Raw genomic sequence first — 12,649 nt, 5'->3', positions numbered from 1 at the left:
TGCTTTCTTGCTTTCTCTCCTCAACAACATTAGACAACCACACCATTAGAGAGAAATACAGAAACCCAGGGGAAAGAACTAGCCAGGGTCCTGTTCAGTAGGGCACACTGTAGCAAGATGTTTTACAACAGATGTGTTGTTATCAGGACAGGTTCAGGTTAAGGTTCACCTCCCAGTTACAAAACATGTTCTCCCTATTGGACAGGACCCTGGTGTTGCTGCTTCAGAACTGATTATGTAACTGTTATGTGGATCCATCTTTTTTGTATTTATTATTATTATTTATATCACATCCAGCATGTGTTATATTATTCGATGATGCAATGACAATAAAAAACAACTGTTTCAACCAGTCACAAACATGTCTTAGAATTCATATGGTCAGTTTCCAAAACGCAGTTTAAGCCTATTCCTGGATTTAAAAAACACTTTCCCACTGAGCATGTGTTGTAATATAGGAGTAGGCTTGATCTGGTTCCGGGAAACCTGTCCATAATGTACATTTTAGACCATCAAAGTAACAAAGTCAGAGAAACAGATTTACTACATCCATAGTAGTCATGGAGATGAGCACTGAGCACTCCATCTGTAGCTAATTAGATTTTAGGCCAGATTGGGACTCAGATGGTACAGGGTAATCTAGCAAGGTGATGACTAAAAGATGGACATTAGCATTAGCCTGCTATCACTCAAACTGCTGACATGACAGGCCATACAGTGGTTTGGTGTCTGTTCCGGCTCCTCACTCACTCAGTGGTGTTTGAGGTACAGGTACAGTGAGAATTAGCACAGCAAGTGGTAATGCTATACTGTAGGCCCCCTGATGTATGGATTCATAAAGCCTTTAGAACAGCTACATAAGACATTATACCATCTGTCATAGTCAGTCATAAACATTATGAACCATGGTATAAGATACAATGAAGCTTGTCATAATGGGTACTATAGATGACAGGACGTTGTTGTCCTGTGACCTTTTGGATTTATGACTTTCCCCATTCCATTCCCTAGGCCTGGCTGTGGTATTCAAATCTCACCCTACGAGGTCCGGAGCCTGCTGGTTTTCTGTTATACACTCACCCTACGAGGTCCGGAGCCTGCTGGTTTTCTGTTATACACTCACCCTACGAGGTGCGGAGCCTGCTGGTTTTCTGTTATACACTCACCCTACGAGGTCAGGAGCCTGCTGGTTTTCTGTTATACACTCACCCTACGAGGTCCGGAGCCTGCTGGTTTTCTGTTATACACTCACCCTACGAGGTGCGGAGCCTGCTGGTTTTCTGTTATACACTCACCCTACGAGGTCCGGAGCCTGCTGGTTTTCTGTTATACACTCACCCTACGAGGTGCGGAGCCTGCTGGTTTTCTGTTATACACTCACCCCTACGAGGTCCGGAGCCTGCTGGTTTTCTGTTATACACTCACCCTACGAGGTCCGGAGCCTGCTGGTTTTCTGTTATACACTCACCCTACGAGGTGCGGAGCCTGCTGGTTTTCTGTTATACACTCACCCTACGAGGTCCGGAGCCTGCTGGTTTTCTGTTATACACTCACCCTACGAGGTGCGGAGCCTGCTGGTTTTCTGTTATACATGATTATTATTTCGCCACCTGGAGTCCCAGGTCTAAATCAGTCCCTGGTTGGAGGGGGGAAAGTTGAAGTTGATTTGAATTTGAGGGCCCTAGGCTATAACTTCCCTTATGTGGAAATGGCATCAAACCTCCTCAGTAGCATGTTATAGCGGAACTGGAATAGCACATTTGTAGTCATGTAGCCTGTGTTATAGAGGCACTTGACATAAATGCACATTGCCTACAGTAAAATATTACAGAGAAAGTTGAAACCTGGAGTATTCTTATCGCCAGTGTATTGTGTCAATAAAATGTGTGTTAATGGTTAATGGCCATTATTGTACATAACAATTTGTTCTTAACTGACTAGTTAAATAAAGGTTAAATAAAAATAAATAAATAAATATATTCTACATCTAGTAATTTGACAGATCATAAAAGTGGATAACAGCAGTCATAAACCATTTACAACTACTTTACATGACGTGCTTGCTATCGCTGCTATAAAATGGCATCAAATTAGAGATGTCACGCTTTAGAGATGTCCAGCCCAGAGCAGTAAGAGAATGTCATGTTGCTAAGGAGCCTGTCTGTCTAAGGGGTAGGGTAGTGATGACACAGTGAACGCCTGAACCATGGTGTGATGTGGTCGTATCACTATACACTGCACAGACTTGTCTTGTTCCTACTTTGTACTGCCCTTAAGTGAACTTTCAAGATGGAGCACTTAATGTTATCACCTTTTTTTTTTTATCAGCTTTCTTTCCCACGTGGCTGTTCTTAAAAGCGTTATCAACGGTACCGAATGTTAAATGAACACGTTGTGTGGCGCGACCAAAAGGACATTGTTTTGTGTGTGATGACTGAACAGCATTAGCAGTCCCTGACCGTTTCAGACGTTTCCTTCACGCTGTCTGTTAGAGCTGTGGAAAGGAATACACCTTTATTCTAAATGGGGGGCATAATGTGACTACTGAGTGTAGCTGGTCAGGCCAGAAGTTAAGTGTGTGTGTGTGTGTGTGTGTGCACCTGCGTGTGTGTGTAAGGAGACTGAGACAAAGGACTAATGGTTACATAAAAGACTATGCTTGTGAGGGAGGCCCTGCCGTCCTGGGCTTGGTGTCCATGTCTGTCTGTCTGCCTGCCTTCCTGTCTGTCTGTCTGTCTGCTTGCCTGCCCTTGGACAGTGTAACCCAGGAACGCTAGGTGGCTTGCAAGGTGGTCTGGCCTGGGGTGATGCTGTTCCTGTTGTTTTTTTTAAGCAGGGGAGGAATCACCAGAGGATCACAGGCCGTAATGAAATATTAAGTAGTGTGGCAAGGTCAGCTAGCAGACAGACACCCAAACAGCACCAGAGCTGTTTGACAATAACACCAGCTAGGTCCTAGTAGGGAATGGTATAGTGGTATAGAGATAGCACAGAAAGGAGTGCACAACTAAATAGATAAATGATAGATAAACAGAATCACTATAATAAGGTAAACAGGATCAAATAGATCAAAATAATAATAAAGGATAACTATAAGCATGTAAAGATAGATCCTTTTAAGTCTACACCATGTCACGTGATGACAAAGTACACTTACTCTATGGTTTTTTTAACTGACATATTTTCCAAATATACAATCTTTAAGTGTTCGTGCACTTACTGTAAGTTTAAATTGATCGATTGAGGATCAATGTCTAAAATCAATCATGTACTCAATTTTGGAGCAATCATGTCGTTAAGGGGATCCTTTAATTGTTTTGTGACAGTGTAATTACAGAGCAGAGAGCACTACCAGAGGCAGTGGACAGACAACTGAAAAGCACAAGCCCAACAAAAGAAGTCCCAAGACCATCTAATTTCCATTACTGGCTGAGACCCCCTAGTCTGGCTGATACCAGTCCTCCTGACTTCAGAATCTGGTTGATACCAGTCCTAATGACTTCAGAGTCTGGCTGATACCAGTCCTCATGACTTCAGAGTCTGGCTGATACCAGTCCTAATGACTTCAGAATCTGGCTGATACCAGTCCTCCTGACTTCAGAATCTGGCTGATACCAGTCCTAATGACTTCAGAGTCTGGCTGATACCAGTCCTCCTGACTTCAGAATCTGGCTGATACCAGTCCTAATGACTTCAGAGCCTGGCTGATACCAGTCCTAATGACTTCAGAGCCTGGCTGATACCAGTCCTCCTGACTTCAGAATCTGGCTGATACCAGTCCTAATGACTTCAGAGCCTGGCTGATACCAGTCCTAATGACTTCAGAGTCTGGCTGATACCAGTCCTCCTGACTTCAGAATCTGGCTGATACCAGTCCTAATGACTTCAGTGTCTGGGAGGCTGTTTGATGTTGTCTGCACCAAGTGTCGATAATGAACGGGACTGTGCCTTTACTGGTTGGTTGTCCTCTGTGTCTCTCTCACTCAAACACGGACAGCCACTCAGAGCCTCCAAGTGTCTTCCCCTTGCTTAACAACTGTTGGGTTTTCAAATCCAAACAATGAGAGGTCTCAACCCCCAAGATATATATTTTTGTTGTTGTTGTTGAAAGAACCAATCAATATGCCTACTCTGAGACGGATTGAATATACAATTATAACGACTGGCTTTCCAGACCATTGGGGCACAGCTTGCTGTGTACAACGTGGGTCTGCAAATCAGCCAGGCTAGCAACCCTCCAGCAAGACAGCCCAAACATTTGTTCTCATTTTTGTTATTGGTCAAATCTTTACTTGATGCCTGCGTCTAATGGTTTCTCGGATTTACCACAAATACTTCATATAGAAAGGCTTGATCCTATGCTATCTCTCTCATAAAGATAATCTATGCCATCATTAAAATGTGCTTGGATATACTATCTATACATGATCCACCATGTACTATAGATACATGAAACAGGCCTAGAAAGGCTTATTGTGCTATTTCTCATAAAGATAATCTATGGTGTCATTACATCTGTTAGGATTATTACTACTGGGGATTTACTGACTGACATCACCTCAGAACGACTCTTCCCCTGACAGCGGTTATTACTACTGGGGATTTACTGACAGACATCACCTCAGAATGACTTCTCCCCTGACTGAGATTGTAAACTGCATATTTATAGGCTGTGTTCTGGGTCGTCTTGATTAGGGCACACACGTTTTCAAACATTTTGCAACGGTAAACGAAAATGAGCATCCAGGTAGTCCCTTCCTGTTTCAGTAGGTTTTTTTCCTTCTGTTTGTTGCCTAATGAACACAACCCGGCCTGGCAGCAGCTATGTGAAAGCCTGAGTGAGGAGTGTCAGTAGACTTTAGCGCTCAGTTGATGATGTTGCTAACTTTGACCTTGGCTACCTTCTGTCACTGGAAACCAATTAAGAACAGAATGTCTCCAACTTCAACCCTAAAGGCAGGACAGTGTCCGGATTAGGGTTGCAAAATAAATTCCCTGGTTTTCCAGAGATCCTGTTTGAATTCCGGATTTCCTGCTTATTCCATCCTGATTCCGTGAATTCTCCAACAGGGATTTCGGGAAAACCAGCGAATTTATTAAAAGTTCACTGACTTTTTCAACCCTAGCTAGTCCGGATAGATAGTCGAACAGATAAGGTCTCACTGACACTGATCTTTTTTTTATTATTTTTTTTATTTTATTCTTAGACAATCTGACAAGTGACACTCCTACAATTGATAGTTTAGCAGATTTAGGGCTAGATTCAATCAGATCCAAGCGTTAACTAGTTAACCTGCATAGCTGATGTTTTGGCGGTGTCGGAGGTGCAACTGCGTTAGAGCTGTCAAAGCAGAGTGGCTGCTCGTGTGATCATTGTCACAAAGCCACACCTGTCCCACTCGCGTTAGAAGTTCAGAACGAGTAAGTGTAGGCTGTATAGAAAAAAGTACACTCACAAAACAAAGTAATGAGGATTTCTATCAGCCTAATAGAGGTGTAGATTACAGCTCACATTCCAGTGTTCAAACTTGTAAACAAGGCTGCATGGGATTTCTCCTAATGTGACTCCATGCAGCCAATGGCAACGTCCGCTTTAGGTATAATGCCGCTTGTTGGTTTGACAGCTCTAACACAGTTCCACTTCTATCACCGCCAAAACAACCGCTATGCGGGTGTCGGCTAGGGCGGATCTGATAGAATCTAGCCTAAAATCTCACTGACAGACAAAAAAAGAATAATCATTTCCTGAGTCAATCTGTCCAGTGCCACTACTAGGGCCTACTACAGCTGATGCTGACGGTGCTAGATGTCAACAAGAATATGGTGATGCTGCTGAACTGTATGGCCAAACAATGTACTGTATTTAGTGAGGACAGACGAGTGAGACCGCAGGGCATGAACTTTCATGGACATGGCAGGTGTGGGCCGAGGGGTTACTGAAATGATCTCTGTTGACACTGGCTCTCTTTGGGAACTCACCCCACCGATTAATATTCTGGAATCCGAAACATTCTGCAACATTCCATCAAACCACTGCTAGGCGGCTGCACCAAAATGACTGGAATTCTCCCAGAGAAAGCTGCTGTAATCCTGGTATTCACGCGCATGAATTCAAAGCGTTTTTTTTCCCTACTTCCCCGACGTGGGTCAGGTACATGTCCTGTAGCTTCTGACTCTGGCCAAGGGGGAGAGTATGTGTGACGGTGTTTCTCATGGCAGAAACACTCAACAATGTCAGTGTTTAGTTTACACACACTACCACTACATTTTGAAACAAACTCTGACCACTGAACAATGGCGGGCTTGTTTGTGTCATAAGCAGGTTACAACACAGAGGAGGAGGGTGTTGTGGTCTAAACACCTACAGTACAATACAGTGGGTGTCAGGGAGGTGGAGCGAGTGATAGTGCAGGCCTATGGGGCGCTGTTTGTAACATGCTGTATTTTGTGAAAAATATGAATTCCGTGCAACAAAATGCAAACATACAAAGAAATATAGCATGCAACAAACGCCCTTGTTCCTGGAGAAAGGGACAGATGTTGAAGACTTCGGAGTGCTGACACTGTACTCTGAAGTGTGTTGGAAGGAATGTGAACTGTTGACACCGGGTATTATCTCAGAAGTCCCCTTTCCTGTCTTGAGTTACCTGACTTTTACCTTACTTTCTGCCTCAGCACATGAGAATGGGTGATTGTGTCTCCGTATGTGTGAGTGTTATGGTAGCAGAACCAACTGCCGAATTGGCAATCAATAAGTCAATACATTCATTCAGTCCTGGTATAGGTGTATTTCACATGGGATCATTCCATTTGGAATATAATAGTATTAATTCTGCTATTCTAATATTGATGATAAAGGCCAAGCCTACTCATATTTTAAATATAGCCTATATGGGTTTGGCATGGCCATCTCCTTTAGGCTACATGTTGCCATGACATGCATGCTTGGGGGATTGTGGTATTTAGGTGGTATTCAGTGCATTGTGTACAGGAATCTATCTGTAATTCTAGATCAAATATCCGAAATCCACAGCAAAAGAAGTAGAGTTAAGTTGTACACTCGTACAATAGTGTGCACCTGCAGCCCGCAATTCGGGGCGTTCCTGCAAATGGGCATTCCTACATCTGCAGGAACGCCCCGCCCCCCCTCAAGCATCCCATTGGTTACTTCATGAACATCCCCCCATTGAGCATCCCATTTGTTCCTGCATGAAGGCCCCCCCTCGAGCACCCTATTGGTTCCTGCATGAATGGGCAAAACCATGTGCTAGTTAACTAGCTAGTTAGCGACACCGTGTGCTAGCTTGCTAGTTAGCTAGCACACAGTGTCGCCCCGCCTGCTATGTACCAGAGAAACAAATGTGCTCGGCAGGCGGGGGCGAAGGACACTATCTACCGGTCGTCCCCGCCTCCCGCTAGCACAGCAGACGGGAAGCTAGGGCGACACCGTGTACTAGCTAGCTTGATATACTGAACAAAAATATAAACGCAACATGTAAAGTGTTGGTCCCATGTTGCATGAGCTGAAATAAATGATCCCTGAATTTTTTCATACGCACAAAAACCTTATTTCTCTCAAATGTTATACACAAATTGGTTTACATCCCTGTTAGTGAACATTTGTCCTTTGCCAAGATAATCTACCCACCTGACAGGTGTGGCATATCAAGAAGCTGATTAAACAGCATGATCATTAAACTCTAAAATGTGCCACAGATGTCTCAAGTTTTGAGGGAGCGTGCAATTGACATGCTGACTGCAGGAATGTTCACCAGAGTTGTTGCCAGAGAAATTAATGTTCATTTCTCTACCATAAGCTGCCTCCAATGTGGTTTTAGAGAATTTGTTAGTATGTCCAACCGGCCTCACCACCGCAGACCACGTGTAACCACGCCAGCCCAGGACCTCCTCATCCGGCTTCTTCACCTGCTGGATCATCTGAGATCAGTCACCCGGGCAGCTGATGAAACTGAGGAGTATTTATGTCTGTAATAAAGCCCTTATGAAGGGAAAAACTCATTCTGATTGGCTGGGCCTGGCTCCCGAGTGGGTGGGCCTGGCTCCCAAGTGGGTGGGCTTATGCCATCCCAGGCCCACCCATGGCTGTGCCCCTGGCAGTCATGTGAAATCCATAGATTAGGGCCTAATTTATTTATTTCAATTGACTGATTTCCTTATATGTAACTCAGGAAAATCGAGGAAATTGTTGCATGTTTGTTCAGTATAGTTAGCCACATCGTGTGCTAGCTAGCTTGCTAGTTAGCTAGCACACGGTGTCGCCCCCGCTTCTGCCTGCTGTGTACCGGAGTCCTCCTTAGGACTAGCTGGCTAAACTAGCACACAGTGTCCTTCGCCCCAACACCTGGCCTCGCCGTCGTTAACAGAACTGCGGGAAAACAGTGCCCGACAGTCGAGGGCTGAAGGACACTGTCTACTACCAGTGTACGGCTAACTAGCTACCATTGTCACCCCCACCCCTTCTTCTGTGGCGTTTATCGTTGGCTGGCATCCAAACGTATTGTGCATTAACGCCACCAACTGTACTGGAGCACCCCCACCTCCCGCGTGTCCATAACTTAAAAATGGACCAATAGAAGTATAAAGAGGGGTTCCTGCAGATGCAGGAATGCCCACATGCAGGAACACCCCGAATTGCCGGCCACAATTGCACCCTTCTCCACTTTTATGCACACCATGCGTGCATGCAGTTTGCCTAGGCGACGGTCGCCGTGCATAGCCTACCCTATCGCTCGAATAACATGCAAAGTGAATACACTGTTGGCATGTTGACATTAATGAGAGTAAGACTGGAAGGTAAACACACCTGGCACGAGCCAATTGAAACACCTTTCTGTTTTGACAGGCGGGATGCCGATAGAATGGAAATAGCATGCGCTGCTGTTTATGGCAGTATTTCTAAGACGTGCATTGGCTATGGACAGTTCACTGGACATCAGATAAATGGCGAAATTATGTTACGTTTCCAACACATTAAAATATGCAATCTTTGAAATAGACCTACCTAAGTTGGGCCGTTTAATAGCGGTTGGCACCCCTCAAGTTTATGAGAATAATTCCTTTAATTGTCGGCGTATACATGCTCAGGGCAACAATGTAGCAACACAGGCCTTATATGTAGCTGTCTCTGTAATGCTATTCTGTATCACTCACCACCCGTCGCACCACACCCGGATAGTTCGTCTTCTCTTCTCCGGACTGCAAGCTGTAGCGCCGAGGTTCGTCCCTGCATCTTTCCCTGTTGTGTTCATTTGGTGATGTCCGTTCTTGATCATTTTGTGCACGAAAAGACTATGATGATATTATATATGATATTTCAACGTAGCCTATTTCCTAGACAAGCAACCCCTAATAATAGCACGAACGAAGACACAAATATGCCTGAACCGTTCGATTTTATGTATAGGCTTTATCTAATATATGTCCCTTTGCAGGATAACCGGTTTCTGCATAGAAGTGACGCCTGAGAAGCAGCACCGTGGGACAACGCCTCCTATCCCGGGGAAGTGGCGTCACATGGCATTGGATCGTACGATGACTGCTAGTGGATAGCCGACATATTGTTAAACAATAGGGGCATGCTCCACTGTCATGTGATTGCATCTGTATTCACACTTAAGGCTAACCATGTGCATACAAATGAAGAATATAGTTACAGTGTGAAATTAAAATTAAATAGAAGAGGACACCTGGTCCCTGTTCTTCACATTCATTCTCTAACATATAGGCTACAATAGGCTACATCCATAATCCATCAAATAGCAGGTCACAGAGCCTGCAAGTCCCTTAGAATAGAATACAGCCTACACATATACAATAGAATAGAATAGACACATATAGAATAGAAACGTCACGTATAGAAAGTTTGGACACACCTATTCATTCAAGGGTTTTTCTTTATTTTTACAATTTTCTACCTTGTAGAATAATACTGAAGACATCAGAACTATTAAATAACACATATGGAATCATGTAGTAACCAAAAAACAAATCAACATATATTTTATATTTGAGATTCTTCAAAGTAGCCACCCTTTGCCTTGATGACAGCTTTGCACACTTTTGGCATTCTCTCAACCAGCTTCATGAGGTAGTCACCTGGAATGCATTTCAATTAACAGGTGTGCCTTGTTAAAAGTTAATTTGTCGAATTTCTTTCCTTAATGCTTTTGAGCCAATCAGTTGTGTTGTGACAAGGTAGGGGTGGTATACAGAAGATAGCCCTATTTGGCAAGAACAGCTCAAAGAAGCACATTTTTTATTAATTTTAATTTTAATTTTACCTTTATTTAACTAGGTCACAGAGCCTGCAAGTCTCTTAGAATAGAATACAGCCTACACATATACAATAGAATAGAATAGACACATATAGAATAGAAACGTCACGTATAGAATAGAATATATTCTTATAGAATAGAACATACACATGTATACCTGTATAATAGAATAGACACGTATAGAATAGAATACAATATACACATATAGAATAGAATACAATATACACATATACCTGTAGAATAGAATAGAAAATGCACATATAGTATAGAATATACACATATAGAATAGAACATACACGTATACAATAGAATATACACGTATAGAATATACACGTATAGAATAAAATTACACATAAAGAATAGAATATACACATATAGAATAGAATAGAATATACACATATACCTGTAGAATAGAATAGAAAATACACATATAGTATAGAATATACACATATAGAATAGAATATACACAAATATAATAGAATATACACGGATAGAATAGAATATACACTTATAGAATAAAATATAATATACATATAGAATAGAATATACACATATAGAATAGAATATACACATATAGAATAGAATATACACATATAGAATAGAATATACACATATAGAATAAAATAGAATATACACATATAGAATAGAATATACACGTATACAAAAGGATATACACGTACATTTACATTTACATTTACGTCATTTAGCAGACGCTCTTATCCAGAGCGACTTACAAATAGGTGCATTCACCTTATAGCCAGTGGGATCACCACTTTACAATGTTTTTTATTTTTGTTTTTTATTTTTGGGTTGGGGTTTGGGTTGGGGTAAGGGGGGGGTAGAATGATTACTTTATCCTATCCCAGGTATTCCTTAAAGAGGTGGGGTTTCAAATGTCTCCGGAAGGTGGTGAGTGACTCCGCTGTCCTGGCGTCGTGAGGGAGCTTGTTCCACCATTGGGGTGCCAGAGCAGCGAACAGTTTTGACTGGGCTGAGCGGGAACTATGCTTCCGCAGAGGTAGGGGAGCCAGCAGGCCAGAGGTGGATGAACGCAATGCCCTCGTTTGGGTGTAGGGACTGATCAGAGCCTGAAGGTACGGAGGTGCCGTTCCCCTCACAGCTCCGTAGGCAAGCACCATGGTCTTGTAGCAGATGCAAGCTTCAACTGGAAGCCAGTGGAGTGTGCGGAGGAGCGGGGTGACGTGAGAGAACTTGGGAAGGTTGAACACCAGACAGGCTGCGGCATTCTGGATGAGTTGTAGGGGTTTAATGGCACAGGCAGGGAGCCCAGCCAACAGCGAGTTGCAGTAATCCAGACGGGAGATGACAAGTGCCTGGATTAGGACCTGTGCCGCTTCCTGTGTAAGGCAGGGTCGTACTCTCCGAATGTTGTAGAGCATGAACCTACAGAATCGGGTCACCGCCTTGATGTTAGCGGAGAACGACAGGGTGTTGTCCAGGGTCACGCCAAGGCTCTTCGCACTCTGGGAGGAGGACACAACGGAGTTGTCAACCGTGATGGCGAGATCATGGAACAGGCAGTCCTTCCCCGGGAGGAAGAGCAGCTCCGTCTTGCCAAGGTTCAGCTTGAGGTGGTGATCCGTCATCCATACTGATATGTCTGCCAGACATGCAGAGATGCGATTCGCCACCTGGTTATCAGAAGGGGGAAAGGAGAAGATTAGTTGTGTGTCGTCAGCGTAGCAATGATAGGAGAGGCCATGTGAGGATATGACAGAGCCAAGTGACTTGGTGTATAGGGAGAATAGGAGAGGGCCTAGAACTGAGCCCTGGGGGACACCAGTGGTGAGAGCACGTGGTGCGGAGACAGATTCTCGCCATGCCACTTGGTAGGAGCGACCGGTCAGGTAGGACGCAATCTAAGAGTGAGCCGCGCCGGAGATGCCCAGCTCGGAGAGGGTGGAGAGGAGGATCTGATGGTTCACAGTATCAAAGGCAGCAGACAGGTCTAGAAGGACAAGAGCAGAGGAGAGAGAGTTAGCTTTAGCAGTGCGGAGAGCCTCCGTGACACAGAGAAGAGCAGTCTCAGTTGAATGACCAGTCTTGAAACCTGACTGGTTTGGATCAAGAAGGTCATTCTGAGAGAGCTAGCAAGAGAGTTGGCTAAAGACGGCACGCTCAATAGTTTTGGAGAGAAATGAAAGAAGGGATACTGGTCTGTAGTTGTTGACATCAGAGGGATCGAGTGTGGGTTTTTTGAGAAGGGGTGCAACTCTCGCTCTCTTGAAGACGGAAGGGACATAGCCAGCGGTCAAGGATGAGTTGATCAGCGAGGTGAGGTAAGGGAGAAGGTCACCGGAGATGGTCTGGAGAAGAGAGGAGGGGATAGGGTC

The 12,649-nt window shown here is 44.0% G+C and overlaps 1 protein-coding gene across 2 annotated transcripts in view; it reads right to left on the bottom strand.

Moving 5' to 3' along the window:
* The window catches only part of LOC121551222 (ethanolamine-phosphate cytidylyltransferase-like), a 35,572-nt gene extending 26,128 nt beyond the window's left edge, over positions 1–9,444 (bottom strand). For both annotated transcript variants that reach the window (XM_045210674.1, XM_045210675.1), the window contains exon 1: positions 9,172–9,444. In XM_045210674.1, the coding sequence (XP_045066609.1) occupies positions 9,172–9,293 (122 nt within the window). In that variant the 5' untranslated portion in view covers positions 9,294–9,444. The remainder of the gene's footprint in view (positions 1–9,171) is intronic.
* Between the last annotated feature and the right edge of the window lie 3,205 nt (positions 9,445–12,649).

This window comes from Coregonus clupeaformis, chromosome 35 (genome assembly GCF_020615455.1).
Source record: "Coregonus clupeaformis isolate EN_2021a chromosome 35, ASM2061545v1, whole genome shotgun sequence".
Lineage (NCBI taxonomy): Eukaryota > Metazoa > Chordata > Actinopteri > Salmoniformes > Salmonidae > Coregonus > Coregonus clupeaformis.
Note: the sequence above shows the minus strand (reverse complement) of the source record. Positions and strands in the feature narration are given on the sequence as shown.